The 21,203-nt window shown below is 36.9% G+C and overlaps 5 protein-coding genes across 7 annotated transcripts; 1 reads left to right on the plus strand and 4 right to left on the minus strand.

Moving 5' to 3' along the window:
* Positions 1–234: 234 nt before the first annotated feature.
* LOC110758127 (Major facilitator superfamily protein) lies at positions 235–4,055 on the minus strand. Its single transcript, XM_021959916.2, has 7 exons — positions 3,895–4,055; positions 3,357–3,484; positions 2,447–2,668; positions 1,625–2,089; positions 1,057–1,254; positions 818–955; positions 235–681 (listed from the first exon to the last, which is right to left on the minus strand). The coding sequence occupies exons 1-7, from the start codon at positions 3,973–3,975 to the stop codon at positions 420–422; spliced, it is 1,494 nt and encodes a 497-aa protein (XP_021815608.1). The 5' UTR covers positions 3,976–4,055; the 3' UTR covers positions 235–419.
* Positions 4,056–5,055: 1,000 nt separating this feature from the next.
* Positions 5,056–7,404, minus strand: LOC110758166 (Pollen Ole e 1 allergen and extensin family protein). The gene is made up of 2 exons (XM_021959972.2): positions 7,172–7,404; positions 5,056–5,402 (listed from the first exon to the last, which is right to left on the minus strand). The coding sequence occupies exons 1-2, from the start codon at positions 7,329–7,331 to the stop codon at positions 5,119–5,121; spliced, it is 444 nt and encodes a 147-aa protein (XP_021815664.1). The 5' UTR covers positions 7,332–7,404; the 3' UTR covers positions 5,056–5,118.
* A 2,966-nt stretch (positions 7,405–10,370) lies between these two features.
* Positions 10,371–16,169, minus strand: LOC110758120 (protein MAINTENANCE OF MERISTEMS). 3 transcript variants are annotated; one of them, XR_015835196.1, is made up of 3 exons: positions 14,169–16,169; positions 12,824–13,000; positions 10,371–12,762 (listed from the first exon to the last, which is right to left on the minus strand). XR_015835196.1 is itself a non-coding variant. In XM_021959910.2 (2 exons), the coding sequence occupies exon 1, from the start codon at positions 16,039–16,041 to the stop codon at positions 14,194–14,196; it is 1,848 nt and encodes a 615-aa protein (XP_021815602.1). In that variant the 5' UTR covers positions 16,042–16,169; the 3' UTR covers positions 10,371–13,000; positions 14,169–14,193. The 3 variants fall into 3 exon arrangements, 1 of the variants encoding a protein (XP_021815602.1); XR_015835195.1 differs by having other exon boundaries at positions 10,371–11,639; positions 11,715–13,000; XM_021959910.2 differs by having other exon boundaries at positions 10,371–13,000.
* On the plus strand, positions 10,826–12,025 carry LOC110758131 (uncharacterized). The gene has a single exon (XM_021959923.2). It carries the CDS (start codon positions 10,826–10,828, stop codon positions 12,023–12,025), a length of 1,200 nt encoding a protein of 399 aa, XP_021815615.2.
* A 1,139-nt stretch (positions 16,170–17,308) lies between the features above and the next one.
* On the minus strand, positions 17,309–19,505 carry LOC110758128 (protein MAINTENANCE OF MERISTEMS-like). Its single transcript, XM_021959918.2, has one exon. It carries the CDS (start codon positions 19,250–19,252, stop codon positions 17,468–17,470), a length of 1,785 nt encoding a protein of 594 aa, XP_021815610.1. The 5' UTR covers positions 19,253–19,505; the 3' UTR covers positions 17,309–17,467.
* Positions 19,506–21,203: the final 1,698 nt, after the last annotated feature.

The following is a 21,203-nucleotide window of genomic DNA, read 5'->3' on the forward strand; positions in this document are numbered from 1 at the left end:
CAACTTCAATCCCAAATCAACCTAATAACAATTTGGAGTGTTATTTAATTTGAGAGCAGTTGATCACCAGTGTTAATTAACTCCAGTGATTTCGCCACTCCTTGATTTTTCAATTGTCCTACCAAAAAATTCCAGCACGTATTCACAACAGCAATTGTTTCTACATTTCAAATTTCATTCCAGACCAGAAATGTGCTAAAAATTTATACACATGTTTATCGGCAAAGCAAGCTCTAAATGTCAATGTGTCATTCATAAGTAGCTATAACTTCAAAATTGTAGTGTGCATCCGTAAAGAAATCTCAACTTTTGTTCTGTAGACATGAATCCAGTGGAGAAGACTTCGAAAAACATATGTATATTCTATTCATTTTCACTAACTAGGAAACCTATTCTGTGTTGAAAAAGAGATTTGCTAGCTACGCCGATACCCCTGTAACTTCCTTTGGTATCAAAAATAGAAAACCAACAGGAATGAAAGTGCAGAGAACTTGAATGGCAATTCCCAGAGGAAGGTTGTCAAAAGAACCTGAAGAGATGTTTAAAGTTGAAGCCACCCCGGCACCGACAAATGACCCCAATGTTGACCCTAAGTTGTTTATCGACATAAAGAGGGCGAACAGAGTCCCTTCAATTCCAGGTGGGCATAGCTGTCCAGATAAGATCAGAAATGGCATAAACCTGCAGCGGTTTATGGAATTTTGCATGTTTGTAAGATACAAAGGGTAAAAGCATTACACACTTTCATATTTTCTGAGTCCCATAATTTGTTTCGTGAATTACAGAAGAAAACTGCTATGAGCAAGTATGTACGTACTTGAATTGATTGATTGCATCACTGAGAGCTGAGCCACAAAGCACCATAATTCTATCTGATATTCCGTAGGTGAGATTTACTCGAGAGACTAAAACCATATCTAGGAGACCCAAGAAAGACAAACCAACATGAGACAACCTGCAAGGATCAGGACAGAAAAATCATCATCAATAAAATAATTTCAACAAAAAGGAATCCATTTACAGTAAAAAATATTAACAGAAATGCATTGTACTTACATGAGGATCCTTCTTAATTTCATTGTCTTTAAGTACTGATTATATACAAAGGTTCCAAGCATGAGGCCTAACCATCCCACAACACGTGCAGTGCCCAAAAAGGAGGCTTCCAAGCTCAAAAACTCTGTCTGATAATAAAACATCACAGTCGAGAGGTTTGGAATGGAAACATGTGCTAGGAAAAACCAAGCCATTGGTCTGAGCTCAAACAAAGTAAAACCAAAAGTAACAAAGATTAAAAATTATAATATATCCACATATAAGAAAAATAGCAAATTATATCTCCAGAGAAACAATTTAGATTGGCTTGAAGACCATGTACCACAATGGGCAAAAACATTTAAACTTTACTTCCCCATAAATTTATGTACAGAAATCCTATTAGATGATTTGACCACCCATTCTCCAAGGATTATTCTAGACCACTTGGAATTTCTATTAAGTGACCAGATCATCTCATTGTGTAACAATGGCAACGCCCCTAGAGAGGAAAAACCTTAAATTGTGTTTTCAACTGCCATGTAAAGAAACCCATATAAATAAATACATAAATAAATAATGGAATTACCTCAAAATGAGTGGTTGTTTAAATGCATGGCACAAACTTAAAGTGGCTGCTTTGAGAGAGCGGAACCACCGTGAAGGCAACGAGTCAACTTTTTCAGCAATCTGGCTTTTACCAGTAACTCGTTTATTTTTGCCGCCCTTACTACTTTTCTTTCTCCTTATCATGCTGCTATTGGGTTTCTTCTCTGAGAAACTATCTTCATCTAGAAAACTACTATTTCCATTCACCCCATCAACACTACTTGAGTCATAAAATTCGGGCAAAACTTTACTATCTACAGTAACAGATTTCTCCTCAACCAAGCCACATGATAACAACTGTATGGATGGTAGTACAGAAAAAAGAAGAAAAATCGTATGTATCTGTAAGTTGGTTAGTGCATATCCTCCTGACAAACTCCCGCATATGCCGCCCAAAGCCATTGAAAACCATGATATCGACTGGAGGTCCCCAGCAAATAAGGCCCTGATAAAGGTAATTTTAAGATATCAAGTTGTATCCTTGAACAGATTAAGAAGGGGAATGAAAAAATCCGTGAGAGGTACTAAAAATGAATTAGATCCCTGATCAACCAGACAAACTAGCAGTAGAAATAGGGGGAAATGAAAAAATAGCCATCTTCTTTTGGTCTCCGGCAAATGAGGCCCTGGGGCAGCAATACTCATGCTAAACTCCCAAAATAAGGCGAGAACAAGTTAAGCAGTTCATGTGGTTGTATGCCAACAGATTTATATTGTCCAGAGAATAATCTTGCAGGATACTCAATATGCAACTCAAACTGCATTGCAAAGAAATGGGAAGAATCTCAGTTTGTGTGCGTACCGCTCACGTCTTACTGCCTCAGCAATCATTGCATCAACTACTACATCTGCCATGGCTGAGCCCAGGTTCTGGACTGTTAAGAAGGTCATGAGGTTCCATTTGGAACTCCTCAACGTTGCATTCAGGCCAAGGATAAGCCATGGCACAAGAGAGAGCACAGTTGCAATCACCAAGTATGGAACCCTTTTTCTTCCTTTTATTGGAATACAATCAGACACAATTCTGCAAATAAGACATGCAATCAGATTTCATAGGACCAATAAGAAACTGTTAACACAAAAAAGGCAACTTCAATGTCTGGACTACAAACATTGAAGACATGCAATAGGTATAATAGCCATTCTTTTTATGTTTTTATAACAAGTACAATTGTCATTCAGACTGCTAATTTTCATGTCCAACTAGTATTTGCTCATGCACTCATATGAAATGTGTTGTATGCAGGAATATTGAGAATATAAATAAATAAATAAAATGAAGCATGTCCACACTCAGAACAACAATAGAGATTCTATGTTTAGGATGAAATACAATTATTAAAAAATAATAATAAATAAAATAAGCAAAATCATCATGCACATCCTTCATTATTATCGATATCCTTTTCTTTCGTCACATTAAGTGATGATTCCATTTTCATTAAATTACTCCAAATTTGCTTCTAAATGACTTCACTGTGAGGATTAAGTTGTGCTTTGAATTTCTAAGAAGACTAATGATGGAACCTTTTTCAACGTCATTAGACAACATGATGCAACTAGAACTGCATTACAAACTTAGGACAGATATTTGAATTCAAGTATAAATGGCATAAATGTAAATAAGCAAATCTGTTATCTAGAAGATCCATGAACACATCTAAAACAAAACTTGTTCCCAGCGCTTGTACTTAGTAAAAGAAGATCCTTACCCGTATAATGGTTTAATGCTCCATGGGAAGAAAGCAATTGAAAACACAAATTGGGAAGATGAGGGTGACAACTTAAGCCTATCTTTCAGCTGGTAAGAAACTGCCGTCCATACAAAGGATCTAAAACCCTACAATATATCAAACAGGTACATATCAATTACCATATCGATTTTTCTTACAGCAACACAAAAGAAATTGTTTCATTAACAGTACACCATTTCCATATGGGATGCTTTAAAATCAAACAAAATTCACCTGCCTACTAATAACATCAGAAACTTCTTAACAAGGACAGAGCATTTCCCATACAAAATCTTTCTCAAAATCATCCAAAATCAATAAATACACACAACCCAGCAACCCAAAAATCTAGAATCACAAATCTCCACCTCCTAGAAACACAAAAAACAGCATAATATAATGACCCAAAAGATTAAATTCCTCACAAATCAACAAAAGAAAGTAACACAGAGGTTTTATGTACACCAAGAACATAAATTTATCATCTCAGAGATAGAGAGGGAAGAGAATGAAAAACCTGGGTGAAGTAAACCAAGCAAACGAGCCAGAGAAATGAGGCTCCAAATGCAGCTCTTAACCTTTTCAGCCATTGTATCATTTTCTCTGGGGCTTCGAGTTTGAGCTCGCCCAAATGGACCCTCTTTTCTACGTCTAATATCAAACTGAAGACAATTCAAGTTATTTCAGTTTCCCTTTAGGAGTCTTTCAACGGTTGCTTTGGGAAAATATTTGTTGGACTGACATTTATGCCCCTCGTTCGTATCTTACTTGTAGTATACAGTTACCTTTTCAAGTGGAGCTTCTCGACATTTTGGTGGGGGTTACTTATATAGTTTGTATGGCTTTTGGCCACGTCCAGCGATCCTCCCATTTATCGACACCTCAGCACTCGGGCCCACTATAAGTCTGTCACCAAGTGGATGGTGTCCCAGCCGTAGATCATGACTTTTTTTGGGTAGATCAAATATTCTTGGAAAATGATTTTTTTTTTTCTGGAGGTATCTTTGACGCATGAGCATGTATCACAGGCAGTCCCCCAAAAAGGGTAACCCAAGACTGAGCAATCTCCTAGATTATTTCCGATTAATGGCATTATTTTGGTGTACCTTCACTTAATTACGAGAATATCGTAGCAAAAAGTTTGTAAATTATAACTCAAGTGATTATGAGCATTTGCCTAATTGTAATTGCGATAATCACATTTCTTATGAGGAGCTCCTCAGTTTTAAGGAGCCAAACAACGCTTCTTATGAAATATGAGATAACTTCGCAGGAATTTACTGCACAAATTGTAAGTTTGTAAAGGACCAGTGTTCCCTTCTATAGATGTTCAAAATAAATACGGTGATTAGCAAGGTTTTATGATATACGTCCTCTGTTCCAATCTCAAACCTCCAGACGCAACTGGCCTATGACATGATAAACTTTAAATCTCTTACAATCGATCAAGCTCCTAAGACAGTGCCATGACTGATTAGATGCTGACCTTGGATCTACCAAAGCTACTTTCCTAACAAGTAAACAAGCCTAAATTTTTATGTTGCTTCCTCTAGGGTTATGTATATTATTCCAATCAAGGATTGGGTTTAAACTAACATGAACTATGTTCATCATAAACTACATTACAGCATTAGCCTCACACATGCCCTTTAATCACTCCCATTGTGTGATGAATGCATTTCAGTAAAAGCAAGCTTATATTGCAACTAAACAATATAGATGTACATTGAACTCAGAATTCTCAAATGCAGTATGCTGGTACACTTGCTTGTCGATAGACGAAAGTTCTGACGGTGTGCGAATAGCCTGATGGGTGATTATAACTGAACTTTACTCCTGAGCTACCATCCCCAACATGAGTGCAATGCTCATGGAAGCTGCTGATGGGCCGGGCCAGGCATGCATCCCAGCGGTCGCTCTCAGGCATTGTCTCTGCCACTGTATATATCCCCTTATCATTCGTGAATGCCTGGTAATTTAGAACTTCCCCTGATTTTGTAATGCATAGAACAGCTACCTCAGCACCTGCATCATAACATTATCAAGGGTCAAAACCATTCAATTCGGCCACATCCAAAGTGAAAAACAAATGCAAGAATGTCAAAGTTCCACATATACACTGATCTAGCATTGTAATTGCATCCTAGATAGCAGTTACAAAGCTTAAACACACACTAAAAATTTTAATTTCATTACCAGCTTCAAATGATAAAAGTCACCACAAATCACATGGATGTGAACTTATCATAATATCTCTATTGCATTTAAAAACAAAATCCAATAGATGAAATCATCAAAGAAAAAAGTCTGAAAGAGACTAAATTCATTGAAAAATAAATAAAAATATTTTGGCATTTTGTTCATGGTCTATAAGTTCTGGGTAAAAGTCCTAACTTGTATCAGATTCATGAAAAAGAAAAATGGTTTATGTACTGTGTTGGTGAGGATTTCCTAATGTTCCCAAAGGATTGAACTTAATCCAACAAGATCTTCCTCCGGCTCAAGTGAAAAATGTATTTCGGCAATGCTGCCGCCTGTCAGTACTTCAGCAATGATGTCAAGTTCTTTCTTTTTGTTGTACAACCAAAGTTTCTATGTACAACGAGAGAACAGCCCTTCATATCTGAAAACACTGAAATCCTATGTTCAAAATTTAAAATGGAACCTAGAAGCCATGAACCAGGTTGTCAACACATTTTCTTTCATATTTTGGATTGAAATTTTTTATTCAGAATAATTTCTCTGAAGTTTTCAAAACTACAACATGTTTCCTACTCAACAAGATGTTTGCCTTCCACACCTAGATAGCAATTGGCCAAGACCAATATAAGTCTAAATATCATGCTTCTCCTGCCTAATTAAATACCACTTTCGATTTCTAAGCCTACTATCAACTATTTTAAGTACATGGAGCATCGCTTCTTGATTGTAAGCTATCACAAGGTAATCTTGATGAAATGTAAATGTGAATGAAAACATTTAGGCAACAAGTTCAGATGGGAATATTGGAAGACCTTGTGCAGTTCAATGACATAAATCAGTGTTCCACCTGTATAACTTTAACATAAAAGGTAAATATCGTTTCGATAAGATTCAAGAACATAGCTCAATTATATAAATTCATAACGAGGATATAAAAAACTGTTGTTGGAAGGTACTAGTAGTTATACAAAACAGGTAGACTATAAATTCAAAATCCACTGTTGCTTCACATTGATTTCTGCAATTATCAGATCAAATTTCATGCTAGAGATGACAAAAAGGGGACTTCTTAAATATTTAAAAGATTAGTAATCGTTTATAGGATTAAGCGAAAACACAAATTTTATGTCTTTATATCTATGAGAGAAAAGTATTCCAACACATCAATTATATTACTGAAAGCAAAACCATTAGAAAGATAAAGGAATGCAGAACATTACAATAATAACTTATTCAGATTGGGCAAAATCATCAAACAGCATTAAAACCAGAGCAATTTTCAATTTGTTAATGTCTCAGAAAAATCATCTCAGGGTGATCTAATTAAGCTCATAAACAAGCTCGCAAACTCATCAAAAGAAAAAAAACAAAGAAATCAATTGGACAAAATGAAAAATTGTAGCAAAAAACATGATGATCATCACCACCAAGCCAAGACTCAAAACGCACAGATGAGAAATGATCATAGCCACCAACCCATAAAAATCACAAGCCAAACACAAAAACCCAGTTCAAAATTTTCACCAAGCAACACATAATTACAAAAACAAATGGCTGTTGGGCTGATTTGAGCAAAGAGAGAAAGAAAGGACCTTCTAGAACATGATCTTCAGGTCCAACGGAGGAGTCACCACAGACATCACAAACAACTCTGCCATGGATTTCACCAGTCCAAGCTCCGACACCAGAAATAAAGACTGTAAAGATAAGAAGACCCACCGCCACCAGCTGCTTCTTCTGCTGTGCTTCCATGGCTATGTCTTGGGTTCAAAACGCCCACAGTGCCTTTGGGCTCACAGTTTCTTTCTTCGACAAATTTATACGCAAAGCGGCAAAGGTGTGTTATAGTCACGACTCTGCACTCTTGACTCTGTCCACTGGGCCCGCCTTCTATACGGTTACTGGACCCTACAGTTCCTTCCGCTTTGTTTGGCTGATAAGTGTCGGTAGTGTAGAAAGCCTCACAAAGTTTTGCTTCCACCCAAACACGACCTATATGTAATATTAATTTCCATTTTCTGATTTCAATTTTTATTGTTGAATTTCAAGTTTTAATTACTACAACTAGAGTGTTTAATTTGAATTGAATTTTTGCAAACAAAGTGAGAGTTTGAACTCATTCTCATCATTTGCCCTCCGGACCCAAGAGTGTCGATCCGTATTGTTTTGGTCCATATTCTCCGTAGAGTCCCATTTTTATTGGTTAGAGCTTGAGTTAAGAGCATTTCCACCGGGAGGCCCTAGGGCAAGAGGCCCCCATGCTCCCAAATGTGTTTCCAACGCCCAAGTCTTGGTAGGACAAGAGCTGGGTTTCACTAACGTGGGCAAGTCCAAAGGCAAGACTTGTCTGGACTGCTGCTTGGGTAAGCTGACATAATGCTGACGTCAGTAGCCAATTTAAATAACAAAAAAAATGAAGAAAATGAAGAAATTTCATAATTCTTTTTTAATAAATAACTAACCATATTCTTCACTTCCCACACCAAAACTCTATACAAATTCCTCTCCTCAGATCTCATGTGAATTGTGATTGCCCTTGAATTGCTATTGCAATGGGTGAAAAACCAATAAAAAAATTGCTAAGGCAGACACTATTCATGTAAATAGTAACAGCCATTGCCTCCTCTTGCCTTTTACCATGACAAATGGATGAAAATGCTCTGAGGATTTAACTCACACCCTAACTCGTTTGAGCCCAATGTGTCTCTACGAATTCAAAGGATATGATGAAGATAATGAAGATAAATGGAAAAGTTTAAAGCATTTTGTCATTTCAAATGTTTATTAATTACTTAAAAAGAAAATCAGTATACATTGATGCTATATGCAATCTCAGCCATTGGATACTCTTTAATCTAATGATCATAAAAAGCGTGTCATAATATGTGTTAAAAAAGTGTGTCCCCAATTCTGGCCATTGAATAAAACTTTATTCATCTATATATAAAAAGTAAAAAAATTATTAATTAAATGAGGATAATGTGGTAAATTCACACTTTTTCATATTTTAAAAAAAATTAAAAGAAAAATCATATAATGGATCCTATTTTTATAGAACACAACTACCCATTATCTTTTCTAATTCTAAAATAAATTTTAAATTTTAAAAAATCTGGCAGGCACGAAGGCTAGTATTCTTAATTAAAGATGTTTTATTACCATCACTGATAGAAGTTTTACGTAGATTGATTTTGATTTTCCTTATAGAAATTTATCAAGGGTGTTTTACTGACATAAGTTTTACATAATTAATTGTTTTGAATTTCAAATTTTTTTTTTTAATCATAGACAAACTTTCCAATTTTTTTTAACCACAAATTTCCTTAAATTAATAAAAATGACTAAAGCTTTAAAATTTGGGGTGATGGGTCTGAAATATGTTTATTTATGTGTCTGAAAATATTTTATTATTTATAAATAGTGTAAAGTAAATCAAACTTTTTCATTTTTTGTTTCTTATTTTACCTTTTCTTTTGAATTTTTGTTTTGTGATTCATTCAATCTCCGCATCATAAATTGAGAAATTACATATTCAATTAAGTAGAGTAGATATCATGTGGTGGTTAGTACACTTGTTTTCCAAGTTTTAAGGATTTTGGGTTCTTTCTTTCTCTTCACCTGTTAATTGATTCTCATCTACCATTGTTAACATCCAAATGTTGATGTTTGCCTCACTTTCTCTGATATTTAGGTACCCCATGATCTTCTCTTTTTACTTATCTTTTGTGCCTTAAATTTATTTTTCTCTCTTGTTATTTTTATAAAATAGGTTAATTTGGAAACTATTTATTTATTTTTCAATTTGTGTCGATCCCCTTTTACTGTTAGTTATGTCCATTAATCCATCAAATTGAGGGTTATGTTTGTCCTTTTTAGTTCAAACTTATTTTAACCCACCTTCATTATGTATGACTCGAGCCTCTCACTTGATTTCATGATTTGCGTATCTAATCGAGAATGAGGATCTCACCTGATTAATTGAGAATGAGGATTTGAGGTTGAGAAATTTGAAGTCAACGCTTGGTTATCACATCAATTGAAGTATATGTCCCCAAAAATTAGTCATGCGCGTTGCACATGATGGAAACTAGCGGAAAATTGTAACAAAGCTGAATAGTCGAGCCTATTTTTTAGTAGTTGTGGAATAAAGTAAGAAATACATCACGGCCCAAAGAAATCAGCCATTGGCTATTAGAACCGGCAATAGTGACAATGGTAATCGACAAAGGTGGGAGGTAGCAAAGTGGAAGAAAATGTAGCTAGCCAACATTACTTTCCAATTTTTTAAATTTTATTTTAACACAAATGCCCTTAAATTAATAAGTCGCGTTATTGATGGTCAATTATTCATGATATTTTTATTACCATCACTGATAGAAGTTTTAGGTAGATTGATTTTGATTTTTTTTTTTCAATTGATTTTCTTTAATTTATCAAGGTATTTTACCATCCATCCATGGCAGAAGTTTTACATAATTAAAATTGTTTTGAATTTTCACTTCTTTTTTTTAATCATAGACAAACTTTCCAATTTTTCTTTTTAAACACAAATTTCCTTAAATTAATATAAATGAATAAAGCTTTTAAATTTTGGGTGATGGGTCTGAAAATATTTTTTTGATTTGTAAATAAGTAAATCAAACTTTTTAATTTTGTGTTTCTTATTTTACCTTTTAATTTTGTGTTTCCTATTCCTATTCCATTTGGGAATAGGAAAGAAAATATATATATTTTTTAATTCCATGTTTACGCGTGGCTTTTTAACTTTATGACGCGTATTACTGATACAAGTTTGTTTCACAAAGCTTCAGTACCAGCCAAGTCACAGCACAGCACCGACCTTCATTTTGAACATAAAAAAGAAGACCGTTAGCGCCAGAACGCATACATTCCCCTCCTTTTATCGTCTCTTTCTTTCTCTCGCTCTGTTTCTCTGCGAACCCTAAATCCTGAACACCACACTGCACTCCTTAGTTTCCAAAACTCTCTCTTTCTTTCCCATTCTCTCTGTTCTCTGCAACGAGCGAGGCGAGTTTTGGGTCGAGTGGTTTACGAAGCAACGAGTTGTCGCTCTGTTTGTCTGCAACGATCGAGTGGTTTTGTGGGTTCAAGAAGGAGCGAGTTCTCTCTCTTCTTATCTGCAACAATTTGTGATTTCTGGGTTTTGAAAGTAGCGAGGGAGTTCTTTCTCTCACTCACTGTCCAACAATTGTTCGAATTTTGGGTTTTGGAGTCGAGAATCGAGAATGGCGTTGTCCACTCGAAATCGAAAGCGTAAACAATTGGGGGATGGCGTTACTCCGTTTGAGTTTCCGTTTCAGACCCAGAAGATCAAGAGGGTTTCTAGGGTTTTTGAGACCCAACAGAATTTAGCCGTGGAGAAAAAGCCGACTACTTCTCTTCCTCTGCGCAAGGGTTTGTCGCCCAAACAGGTAAAGACCATCCCTTTGGCTTCGTCTCCTAGAAAGCATAGAAAATCGGAGGAGTTAGGTTTTGATGGTCTCTGTCTGACCCAGAAGATCAAGAGGCAAAAACTAGGTTTTGAGTTTGATTGTTCTGAAATTTTGGGGTGTCTGATGAACCTCCGCCATGTGAGTAAGTACTTTGAGAAGCCTGTGGTTGATCCGGTTTATTTCCACCACATCTGGAGGCCGATGGATTTCGGTACTGTGAAATCCAAATTGGAGAGGGGTGTCTACTCCAGCCCTGATGGGTTTGCTGCTGATGTGAGGCTTACCTTGTCAAATGCTTTAAGATATTATCCGCTTGGGAGTGTTGAGTGTGCAGCAGCCAAGCGTCTTAGTGGTGTTTTTGAGAGCAAGTGGAAAGAAGCCCTGGAGAAAAACCCCAAGTCTGTTTGTCCTTCTCATCTTCCCAAAGTCAAGGGTTTGGCAGTGTTACCCAAACAGGGCAAGACCTCTTCTCCTTCTAGCGTTCTTCAAAGTCAAGGGCTTGGTGTTTCTGATTCTCAGTCAGTTGATTCAACCAAACACGATGAGTTGGCCACCCTTGTTGATAATGCCATCGATCAGGCCTCAGAGAATGTTTCCCAATGTAAGGCTGTCCAAATTCATGCACTAAAGCTACGATTTTCAGGTACATTATTGAAAGCAAACAAGATACTTAAGGGTGTACCTGATTCTCCACCAAGGAGAAAATCGATGCAGCGGATGAAGCAAAGGGAGTCGGCTCGCCGGGCCATTTCGAACATGAAGCAGTCAGTGCAATTTGAGGACCCTTTACAGGATCTCAAACAACTTGAGATGCTGTGTGGCTGTGGCAGTGAAGATCCTTTTCTTCAGGTCCGCCTCGGATTGCCGCTTAAGAAATTGGGTGTATTCCTTAGGGAAGATGATGAGTTGCAAGGCCAGGACGAGGAGGCCTTTTTGAATGGAGATTGGGAGGAAGGAGAGATCTGGTGGGAGGAAGGCGAGATCTGCTCTTGAAGTATAGAAACTGGCCACCTTGGCTCTGTTATTTGTTGTATATGATATGATGTATAGGTTACAGTTTTCACTTTGTAATTGATTGATTAGCAATTCTTTAATTTCTAAGAATAAAGAAATTGAGGATGTGATTCTGAATGAACAAATTTGTTCCAAGTTGAATGATATTATTGAAGTTTCTATTTCTGTTTGTTCTCTAATTGGAATTTGTTTCTGGCTCTATATTTTCTATCTGTTTGGGGAAGTTGGTTCCTGTGTTAAAACAGCATACTGGCTCTAAAGTGGAAACTATTACTTTCCAGGTAAAGTTTGGCCATATACATTATACATTATACAGACATGCCAAAAAAAAATTCCTCTGCCTAGCGTATTGTACATCTTTTAATTAGGCATGCCAAAAAAAAATTATATGCTAGAACACACAAGTATGTGCTGTGTAATTGATTCCTTGTATTATAGACTACAAATCCTGAAACCAAAAACTTAACTCCACAAGTTCAAGAGAAAAGTCCATATCATGTAGAATAACAGAAATATAAATGGAACTGAATTTGTTTGTATTCAAGATCAGTGACAGTGATGTAGTTTCCTGGACAATAGAGCCATTAAAAATAACTAGCTTCTTTGGTTGACAAACAACATTGTTTTGATAGTATTTTCAGTAAGATCACAATCGATTTGTAAATGTAGGTTCACAGCTTTGATGGACAGGTTAAGTAGACAGAGAAAGATTCCAGCTGCATTATAAGCAATCTGTTAATAATCGTTAATATATATTCGGAATAAGGTACTGCATACCTTGCGGAAGATTCCAAGTGAAAAACCGCTTGCAATTACTAGCCCGCCGAGATGCTTCCACGTCACGAACACGCCAACAAGATTCTACACGTTCCTCGTCTCCAAGATCGTTGGATTGGCTATGAAAGTTACTCCATTGATTCCACGTACCCAAGACCAAGGCTCTTGGTGAATTGCCTAAAGGAGAGTGTTTAGGGAGATATGAGGTTTCTCTCTTTGTGGGTGTAAAACTCACTACAACTCTTTGATATGCACTCACACTTCTTGTCTCACACACACCAACTTAGAGAGTATGCACTAATGCTTCTCATCATCTCTTCACTTGCACACACTCCATCTATTTATAGGAGTTGTCTTAGCTCATCTCAAGAGAGCATAAAACATACACTAGTGCTTAAGTTGGTAGTGCCTTAAAACAAGGTTTAGTGCCTTAAAACAAGGATTAGTGTAGTGCCATAAAACAAGGCTAAGTGCCTTAATTTGTGTAGTGCCATAAAACAAGGCTAAGTGCCTTAATTTGTGTAGTGCCATAAAACAAGGATTAGTGCATAATCATTGTTTTATTACATCTCCCACTCACCCACATAGGGTGTGATAACTTGTTTTATTACACAATCCATAAAACAACAAGTTTCTGATATTTCCAGAGTCCAACTCTCTTCCTCCGATTTCCTTGCACCCAAATAAAAATGTAGAGAAAAACTTAACTCTTGATCTTAAGAGGTCGATATCTTGCTGAAACTTAATGACTTTTAGTGTCTTAAACTACTTCACAAGGTTTCGCCATCAGTTATAAGACTGAGTTATATATCAGATTTCCGCACTATATTATTTTTACAGTATGCAGGGTTATTGGATAAGATAGATCACAATCGAACTTGGGCAACGGGATTACAATAGTTTTGTATCAAGTGTGAGTTTTCTTCCGTCAGTTCCCTAGCTTCTTATTAGAGCATTAATAGCATTGTTTAGAATAAAATACTTTAGGTAAAATTGAACTTAAACCCTAAGGGCTTGTCTCTGTTTACCTGTGACCCGTTATTCAAAATTTTCAGAATGTACTATTTCATTCCACTTAAAAAGTGACTGGTTTGTTAAAAAGACAAATCAAATTTTCATGCTCAACCTTCTCATTCAGCCAACAAACAAACAAAATCCAGATTCAGACACCAAGCAAGCAAACAACAATCAATTCAGAAGCAGCATAGAACACAAACACAAAGGATGAAAAGTGTACTTTTGTTTCAAATTTGAACACATAAGTGATGAAAAAAAGGGAAAAAAAGGTCTCCATCAACGATATTGGAGCAAAAACACAGTAACAATAATCAAGTTTAGGAAATACCAACTCAACGGAGGGCCGTCTTTGATCAACTTTTCCTGAAACTTGTCCCAGACCTATATGCTTTTAACTCCTGAACCACACTTTCAAGCCTTCTAAACCTAACTTCAAGCTCTGAATCTCGTTTCTCAAACTCCAATAGACCTTTCTCAAATAAAGAGCTACGGCTATGACATTCATTTCCGACGATGCTTACCATGTCCGTATTGAATTTTTTCTCTGAAATTGGAGATGCCAATTGGACTTTACCTGATAATAATTTCTCACTGTCACCATCTTGTCTAATCTCCAAATTTCGATGCTTCTTAGTACTACAATGTTTCAAAAATTCTGATACAGTTAGCTTATCTTCATTTATAGGAGCTTCCATCCTGTCCCATTTGGGAGGGAAACTAGGAGGTGCAGGGGTGTGGTTAGCCCTTAGTAGTGAGCAATTGACACTCTGATCTTTCTTTTCCTGTGGCACAGCAGCTTCATTTGCATCTTCGAGACCTAACACTGATTGCTTCCACCATTTCAAGTACTTTGTGCTAACATCCGCCTCGAAGAGCCTAGGTGGAAGATACAACTTAACATTCTTGATTTCCCTGTTGTAATGCTTCCAGGCTACATCAGAATTGCGATGACGGGTAACAGAGCATGGAAGTTCTTGATCAAATCCAAATTGCATAGCAACGCGATGCGGAAGGTAGTGTTCTATAGTACCAAGTCCTACTAGCTCACTGACCCTCAAGCATCTAACAAAGGACAGTAATTCATCATTCAAATCTGGACCAACCAACACCCACTTTTCTTTCTGTGGATAATAGTTAGGCAAATGCCAGTTCTCCATGGCCATGGCATAGGGGCGCCACATGAAATCTTCTCCAGCTGAGTCCAAAACCATTCTCAAGTTTTTTACTTTGAGACCAACAACTCCTTCCCATCGCGCCATTCTTGGCTCAGTATAATCAATAACATTGGGCTTTGGCCTAAGTTCCGAGAACCTTTCCCATGCCCAAACCTGAACTAATTGAAATGGTGACCTAAGAATAGCCTCTGAAGTAGCACGACCTCTTTTCAATTGGTTTGAAGCTACGATTTTCCTTTTCAACAAACCCAAATCTCTATAAATGCTAGCAAGAACAGCAGGTGCAAGGGCAATTCTGGTCCCCCTAGCTAAATGAATTGCAATGGATACAGCTTGCTTATGTATTCCACAAATAGAACCTTGAAAAACAAACTTTGACAACCATAAGGCAAGAAAAGCTTCATGCTCGAATTCGGTCCCACTGTTCCTGAACTTCTTCAACCATTCGCTTGCAAGAACATGCCTAGACACAGCCCTGTAAGGTGTTCTTCTTTCTCTATCTAGTTTCTCCTCAATTTCTTTCGATTCTGTGGTTTCAAGTGGGCTTAAAACAGAGTGCCCCAAAACCGAGAAACCTCCTAAAACCATAACATCCTCCAACGTGATTGTTGCTTCGCCCCATGGAAAAATGAAGGAATTGGTCTCAGGGCACCATTTCTCAGCAAACCCACAAGCCAAATCGCCTTGCCTTCTTATTTCGTACCTTGAACTAAGAATTGCTTCATAAATACCAGCTTTCTTCCATGTAGATTCGTGTACAGAAGCTAAGCGGTCGACCCAAGTTATGAAGTCTTCTGAGAGCTTACGCCATCCTGGAAATTTAACCTCCAAAGGCCATTTCTTCTTTGGCTCAAAATGGGATGGGAGGGAGGAGAAACAATGAGGCAGCTTCAAAGGAGGTTCCTTTGCGGAGGATGGCAAAGTGGGTTTGAGAAAGTAGGCTTTTCTGAGAAATGGGTGTCCACCAGTTGGTGAAACCATGTACTCTTCTCTCTCTTCAACCATGGAGTCTTGAGGAACCTCCATGACCAAAGCTCAATCTTGAACACAAAGGGAAATGGGGGGATTTTTCTTTTCTTCTTTTGCTGAGAAAGTTTTGGTCTTTTGGGGGTTTAGGGGCTGATGCAGTTGTATGCTGGTATGCTGTGAAATGGGGTTTCCATTGATGGAATAAAACAGAGTTTACGTGAGTAAGACAGATTAATCTGTCCGGTCCGAAACAGCAAAATGAGGGTTTCTGCTACGTTGTTGCATGAAGGCTCAGCTCAGTGGAGAACGTCCAATCAGAATCTGCCGTCTGTACCAAGCAATACTGGGTTGCGTGAAGACTATGCCTGCCATTCTCTTTTTTCCTTTTTTCTGTTTTTCTTTGGGTAAGACTATGGTTGTGTTTGACAGATTGTTACAAATATAATGGATTTGAGTAGTTAAAATGTAGTTTTTTTTATGCGTAGTTAAAATGTAGTTAGATGATTGGATTAGTTCATTTTCTGTGACGCCCGTAAAGATCATTTTTACAAAAAAAAAGAAACAAAAAAAAAAAAAAAAAAAAAATCGTTTAGTCATTAAATTATTATGAAATAAATAGGCAAACCTAAATTTTTGATTGAACACTAAAATTATGATACTATTTAACGATTTCACGAATTTGTTATGTTTTTGCAAAAATGCTATTTCACGCATTTTGGGTGTCATAGAAAATAGGTGGCTATGATCTTCAAACAAACATTTCCCTACAGATTTAGAAGGGGAAGGGTAGAATATGGAGGTACAAAGGAAAAGGTGACTAGCATTTCCCTGTAGATTTTGTAATTGATCCATTGTATTATAAACTATAATTTCGGAGGAAGTTGATAAACGTAACTGAATTATGTTGCATTCAGGAATGGGTATTAGAATTATTTCAATTCCTTTTTTCCCTGTGTTTACTCCCATTCCCGACATGCCACTAACACATAAAGAATATAATAAAACTATGTGGGCTCCATGTTTAAATCCCTAATCAAATACTTGCCGATTCATGACTTCTCTCATTTTTAGTTAGTAAACATGCCATCAAGATCTGTGGACTCATGAATTATGTTTACAAGATCTGTGGACTCATGATTTCTGTTTACATGGTCAGAATATATGGATAAACACGGTGCCTGTGATATTGTTTGTTGGACATTAGAGCCATTAAAAGTAACATTTAACTTCTTTGATAGACAAACCACATTTTTAGTTTGCTCAGCAAGAGATCCTAATTACAAAATCTAGGCATATGTGTAGGTTCAAGGCTCTGCTAAACAGGTTAAGTAGTTACCAAAAGATTCCAGGATACGCAATGCATAGAATATGTACAAAAGACCAAGTTTCTGCTATTTCCATAGTTGGGTGCTCTTCCTACATTGTCCCTGCACCAGGTTTCGGACATACCAACTCATAGGAGGTCTTCTTTCATAAGCTTTTCCTAAAATATATATGCCCTTAACTCGTCAACAACGTTTTTAATCCTTTTAAATCTAGCTTCAAGCTCCGACTGACGTTTCTGAAATTCATCACGGACGAGGCTTACAATGTTCTCATCTGAATTCATGGTATTAACATAACTTTCTTGTGCAATTGGAGATGATGCAAAATGTTGAGCTTGACTTGATAATTTCCCACTGTCACTACCTTCTATAATCCCAAAGTTCTCATGCTTCTTACAGTATTTCAAAAACTCTGATACAGTTAGTTTATCCTCATCAATAGGATCTTCAGGTTCCATTCTTTTACGTTTGGGAGGAAAACCAGGCGATACTAACAATTTCACTCTCTTTGTTCTCTTTGTTCTCTTTTTTCGTGGCACAGCGACTTCTTCAAGACCTGAAACTGATTGCTTCCACCACTTCAAGTACTTTGTGCTAACATCTGCCTCAAAGAGCCTGCATGGAAGATACAACTTTACATTCTTGATTTCCTCGTTGTAATGCTTCCAGGCTATATCAGAATTGTGATTAGGTCGAGAAACAGAACACGGAAGGTCTTGATCATATCCGAATTGCATAGCTACGCGATGCGGAAGGTAATGCTCTATAGTACCAAGTCCAACTAGCTCACTGACCCACACGCATCTAACAAATGACAGTAACTCATCATCCAATTCAGGACCAACACAAACCCACTTTTCCCTGTGTGGATAGCATTTAGGCAAATTCCAGTTCTCAATGGCCAAGGCATAAGGGCGCCACTTGAAATCTCCTCCAGCTTTGTCTATAACCATCCTCAAGTTTTGAACTTTCGGGCCGTTTACTTTATCCCATCTAGCCATTCTTGGCTCTGCATAATTGATACCATTGGGCTTTGGCCTAAGTTCCAAGAATCTCTCCCATGCCCAAACCTGAACTAATTGAAATGGTGACTTAAGGACGAGTTCTATAAAAGCATCATCTATTTTCAACTGGTTTGAAGCTACAATTTTCCCTTTCAACAAACCCAAATCTCTATAAACACTCGCCAGAACAGCAGGCGCAAGGGCAATTCTGGTCCCCATAGCTAAATGAATTGCAATGGAGAAAACTCCGGTATGTATCATATAACTAGCACCAAGAAAAACATACCTGGACAACCAAAAGACAAGAAATGCTTCGTGCTCGAATTCAATACCACTGTTCATGAACTTCTTCTGCCATAAGTCTGTGGAAACGTCTTTTAACCCAGCACTCTTGCAAATCTCTCTTCGCAATTCAAGTAGTTTGTTTTGAATTTGTTTCAGTCGTGGGATTTCAAGAGGGCTCAAAACAGAGTCTCCCAAAACAGAATAACCCCCTAAAACCATAACATCCTCCAAGGTGATGGTTGCTTCACCCCATGGAAAAATGAAAGTATTGGTCTCAGAACACCATTTCTCAGCGAACCCATAAACCAAATCGTTCTCTCTTCTTATATGGTACGTTGAGTTAATGATTGCTTCGTATATACCAGCTTTCTCCCATGTGGGTTGGTGAACAGAAGCCATTTGACCAACCCAAGTTTTCCAATCTTCTCGGCCTGGCGGCCATCCGCGAAATTGAACCTTCAAAGGCCATTTGTTTGGCCCAGAATGTGATCGGAGGGAGGAGAAACAATGAGAGAGCTTCAAAGGAGGTTCATTTATGGAGGATGACGAAGTGGGTTTTAGAAAACAGGCTATTTTGAGAAATGGGTTTCCACCAGTTGGTGAAATCATGTACTCTTCTCTCTCTTCAACCATAAAGTCTTCTGGATTCTCCATCAAAGCTCAAGAAATTGGGAGTTTTTCTTTTTTCTTTTTTCCCTGAGAAAGTTTTCGGCTTTTGGGTTTAGGTTAAGGGGAAATGTTTCTGGGTAATTTCTGCTGTAAAATGGGGTTTGAAAATGTTTTGATGAGTAGAGAAAATGATTTGACGGGTTCAATTTCCATTGATGGAATAAAAACAGAGTTTGTATGAGAAAGAAGCATAACTATTCTGTTTTTGGTTTGGTCCGAAACAAACGATATGAGGGCTGCTCTATTCTGCTTCATAAATGCTTAGCTCAGTGACAAACGACCAATTATAATTTTCCACGTCGACGGTTTCTGCCTTCTGCGCGAAGGAAGGAGCACTGTGAGAGACGGGACTTCATTTTTCTTTCAAAATATCTCGTGCTACATAGGCCTTTTCATCTTTCATTTCTACTTTCTTTATATAAGAAAATGTAATTCAGTTTTCAGTTTTTGTTTTTGTTTTCATTTTTTTTCACTCATATTTCATTCATTAATTTTACATTACGATATATGAAATACATTCTAATCAAAATTTGATATTTGGGACCTCCCGACTTGGACACACTCAATTCTTGTGTTTGGCCACGGACCCAATCCAAACCTCATCAACTCCATCTCCAAAATTCACCAAAAAATCATCATAATTCCAAAAAGTTCACCGAAAAATACTACGAACTGTTTGTAACATGCACTTTCATTCTATGATCTCAAATTCACAATTTGATCCCAAAAACTTTCATTTCCAAGTTTCACATAAAACTAAAAACTGAAAAAATTGAAATAAGTTACCAAACAACTTGTGTTCATTTTTCACTTCACAATTTTTTTGAAAATTGAAATTAGTTACCAAACAAGTTTTCAGTTTTTCAAAAATGAAAACTAAAAACTAAAACTGAAATGGTTATCAAACGAGCCCTAAATAAATAAAAAATTGTTGGAGATAAAATATTTGAATGGGTATTTGCTTTTGAAAAATAAATAAATAGATAGTGAATGAGTAGTTTTATTTTATTTTATATATAAACGATATTGAGAGAGGGAGGAATCAAAGGTTCTCAAATGCACAAAATAAATGCTTTTAACCAATTAAGCTACAAGTCCTTCCAATGGTTGCTTTTTATGCATTCTTCTGAAAAGGAAAAAACTTAGTGATGCCATTGTGTACGGACAGATCAGTATTGCAAGAATAGGAAATCAGCAAACTTACCAAACAATATAAGTAAAAGAAAATAAGTGGTTCGGCAGTGTGTTTACATTGTGATTCTTGGTTTTAAAGTTCCTCTCCTAACTATTGAATTGATTTTTTCTTTTTCTTTTTTGAACTGCAAAAGCATTTGATAGAAACGGAGGTGCATAGTTTCAAACCACAAAACCATTGAAATTTGTAACTAGAAAAAACATAGTTGCACCATTCAGTTGTTTCGAAAACTGAAGTTTACAACAGTATCCAAGAGCTGCTGGAGAAATTACATCAATACTTAGATTAAGAAGCTTCGTGCCACGAAAATACAGAAGACTAGAATTCCTGAAACCACCACCAAAAAATTCAACTCCACAAGTTCAAAAGATAGTTGAATAACAAAGGTGGAATCAAGAATTCTGTTTTCATGGTCATTAAAACAAAAAACCTATTAACTTCTTTGGTTGACATAGCACATTGTTAGGTAGTATGTTCAGTAAGATCGTAACTACAAAATCTGTTGGACTATGTGCTATGTAGGTTCAAGGCTTTGATCAACAGGTTAAGTTGTTACCAAAAGATTCCAGCAGCGTTATAAGCTATGCATAGAATATATACAAAAGACCAAGTTTCTGATATTTCAAGAGTTTGATTCTCGTCCTCCATTTTCCCTGCACCAGAAAAAGAAAAACCAGTAACATGCGATTTGAAGAGGTTGATTCCATATTTCAACAAAAATACAATGCAACTGTAATGTGG

This window comes from Prunus avium, chromosome 4 (assembly GCF_965620075.1).
Source record: "Prunus avium chromosome 4, drPruAviu1.hap1.1, whole genome shotgun sequence".
Taxonomy (NCBI): Eukaryota; Viridiplantae; Streptophyta; class Magnoliopsida; order Rosales; family Rosaceae; genus Prunus; species Prunus avium.